The 2487-nt window shown below is 38.6% G+C and overlaps 1 protein-coding gene across 2 annotated transcripts in view; it reads right to left on the bottom strand.

The window, feature by feature from the left end:
* Window positions 1–1123: 1123 nt before the first annotated feature.
* Window positions 1124–2487, bottom strand: part of LOC106949258 (C-X-C chemokine receptor type 4-like) — a 6057-nt gene continuing 4693 nt past the window's right edge. Inside the window, exon 2 of one of the 2 annotated variants that reach the window (XM_015035388.1) lies at window positions 1124–2147. In XM_015035388.1, the coding sequence (XP_014890874.1) occupies window positions 1178–2147 (970 nt within the window). In that variant the 3' untranslated portion in view covers window positions 1124–1177. Of the gene's footprint in view, window positions 2155–2487 lie in introns of both variants that reach the window. The other variant, XM_015035389.1, reaches the window with a different exon arrangement.

The raw sequence follows: 2487 nt of genomic DNA, 5'->3' as shown, positions 1-2487 counted from the left end.
ATTGTTTTCTTTGGGGGATTTTGTATCATGTCTTTCTGAACTTTTAGATTATCTGTGCCTTGATTAATATATATTTTTCTTTTTGGAAAATGACATTATCATTTTGTAAAACAACAACAACAACAACAACAACAACAAACAAACAAGAAGTGACTTACAACAAAAGGTATTTGGATGTGTTACTTGTCTTTTATTGCATCTAACTCGGACTCACATGCAGGCGGGGAGAGTGGACCATACCATTCATTATAACAAAAACCAAAAGGAATGGGCAAACAGCCTTCATATACCAAACAAATGTTACTAATCCACATGGAGGTGTCAACGTCACCTGCTTGAGGGGTCACAGTGGGCTTCATTATGTCGCCTAGCCCATCAAATACTACAGCAGGGAGGGGGCAGAAGAAAGGAAGGGGCAAGATGGGAGATGAAGGCAGACATTAGCATCCTGTGTGAGCTATCCTCACACTACACTGACACTGTTGAGGATGTCTTCTTATTAAAAAGGAGTTTTAATTTCCACACATGCTAGGCATGAGATATTGCTGCAAGGTTCTGAACTTGATGCTTTTAGTTGGATTTATGTAGATAGCAAACCTTTTACCTATCTGTATCCTACAAGAGAACTTCTACTGTTTTATAAGAAGCATTTAATTTGAATTGGGACAATAAATAAACCAAATCAATATGAATGTATGCATTGTTAATTATTTATCTGAAAGGAAGAAAAATTTCAACATAAGATTTATTTAAAATTTTCACCATGTTTTCTAGACAGAATTTTGAAAAAGTCATGAAAGAAAACAAGCAGTAAATATAGATACAGGTGAAATTCAAATACCAGTCTAAACAGTGTGAGCATAGAAAAAAGTGGCGTATAAGGAAAACAAATTAAAATACTTGCAAAGGTCAATGGGTAAAAACGTCATTGGTAAACCAAATGTAGTGATACAGTTATATAAAGTGTAATTTGATAAGTTTTACATAAACAAAGGGACAAAATCAACTTCCTGGTTCATGCAATTGCAGAAAAAATGAAATAGAAATAGTAGAAGATGTGACATCAGTTTAAATGAAAAGAAACAAACTTATTTCAGGTTGTTTTTTTTTTTTTGTTTTTTTTGGAAAAAGTGACATTTGTCACTATCGTCATCAAAGTTCTGCAATTGTAGCAATGTCAGGTGCCCTCATCCGTATTGGGTGAGTTCTTTGTGCAACAAGGACAGAATTTAGTAGAAATAAAAGCATACAAGAGTGGATTTACGGTACTACTGGCCATTGTAAATGACTTGACTACACTCCAACTGTCTACACAAAACTTCAGGAGCTCCTTGTTTTTAAGAATTATCCCTAACACAGCCAGCATATTGACCACATGAAGTGGAAAAAACATAATAAAATTGCTTAAAATAATGCTAATAAGCAGCCTGCTTGTCTGTGGATTGTTAAAAAAGGCTGAACTCCTAACCTTTTTGTTGAGAGATATGTATGATAATGTGACAAGTGAAGATGAAGCAAGTCCAAACAAGATCTCTGTGCACAGCACAGCAAGCCACTGTGCCTCAGAAGAATATCGGGGTATGCAGCGGATCCATTGTCCTTCTTTCGTTAGTTCTTCAGTCACCAAAACATAGATGCACAAAGTAAAAGCTGACAGCCAAAGCAGAAACACCAGCACACCTTTTTGTATATCGCACTTCCATTCACGCACAACAACAATGTAGCGCTGGATGCTCAACGCAGTCACAGTCATTTGGCTAACATAAACTGTAAAGTACACAATGTATGATAGAACTTTGCAGGCTACAAGGCCGAATGTCCATCCAAGGAGTAAGTTGTAAATCCACAGTGGAAGGGTAAGCAGACACATTAGATCAGAAATGGTCAGATTCATCATTAAACTCTGGGTCGTTCTGGACAGATGCTCCCAGTTAGGCTTGAATATAATCACAGCAATGTTTCCAGGAACTCCAAGTAGATAGCAGAAAGTTAATACCACTGCAGGGAACAGACCGCGTTGATTCCAAGAGTGCTGAGGTAATCCAGCGGAAGAGCTGTTAGAACTGAATCCTGTGAAGTTTGATTCATCCATCTTGAGTTGTGCTGGGAACGATGTGCTGTGAGCCACAGCTTCTTCTCCCAGTGTCCTGAAGTCACAGTAACAAAGAGGGAACTCAAAGAGGAACTCCTGTGCTGATGCAGATTAAAGCTGTGTCCGAATTCAGGGTCTGCATCCTTCGAAGGACCCCGAATAAATAATGACCGGAAGAGAAACGCTGTGGATTCGGACAGGTCTAGCCTTCACCACCCTGACCTCAGCGTAACTCATGTTGCCTAGCAACCATGACAACGTGAAGCAGAGAGTGCAGAAAGAAACACACTTAAATTCTCGCCTAAAAACGTTGTACCAAATCACATTGTGTCATTTAAAGTGTAATATAGCAAAATAATCATGGGATGTGGTGGGCCGTGAAGGATACACCGGAC

This window comes from Poecilia latipinna, unplaced genomic scaffold (assembly GCF_001443285.1).
Source record: "Poecilia latipinna isolate Pla-1442-1.1 unplaced genomic scaffold, P_latipinna-1.0 Scaffold334, whole genome shotgun sequence".
Taxonomy (NCBI): Eukaryota; Metazoa; Chordata; class Actinopteri; order Cyprinodontiformes; family Poeciliidae; genus Poecilia; species Poecilia latipinna.
This window is presented reverse-complemented; position numbering and strand designations above follow the sequence as displayed.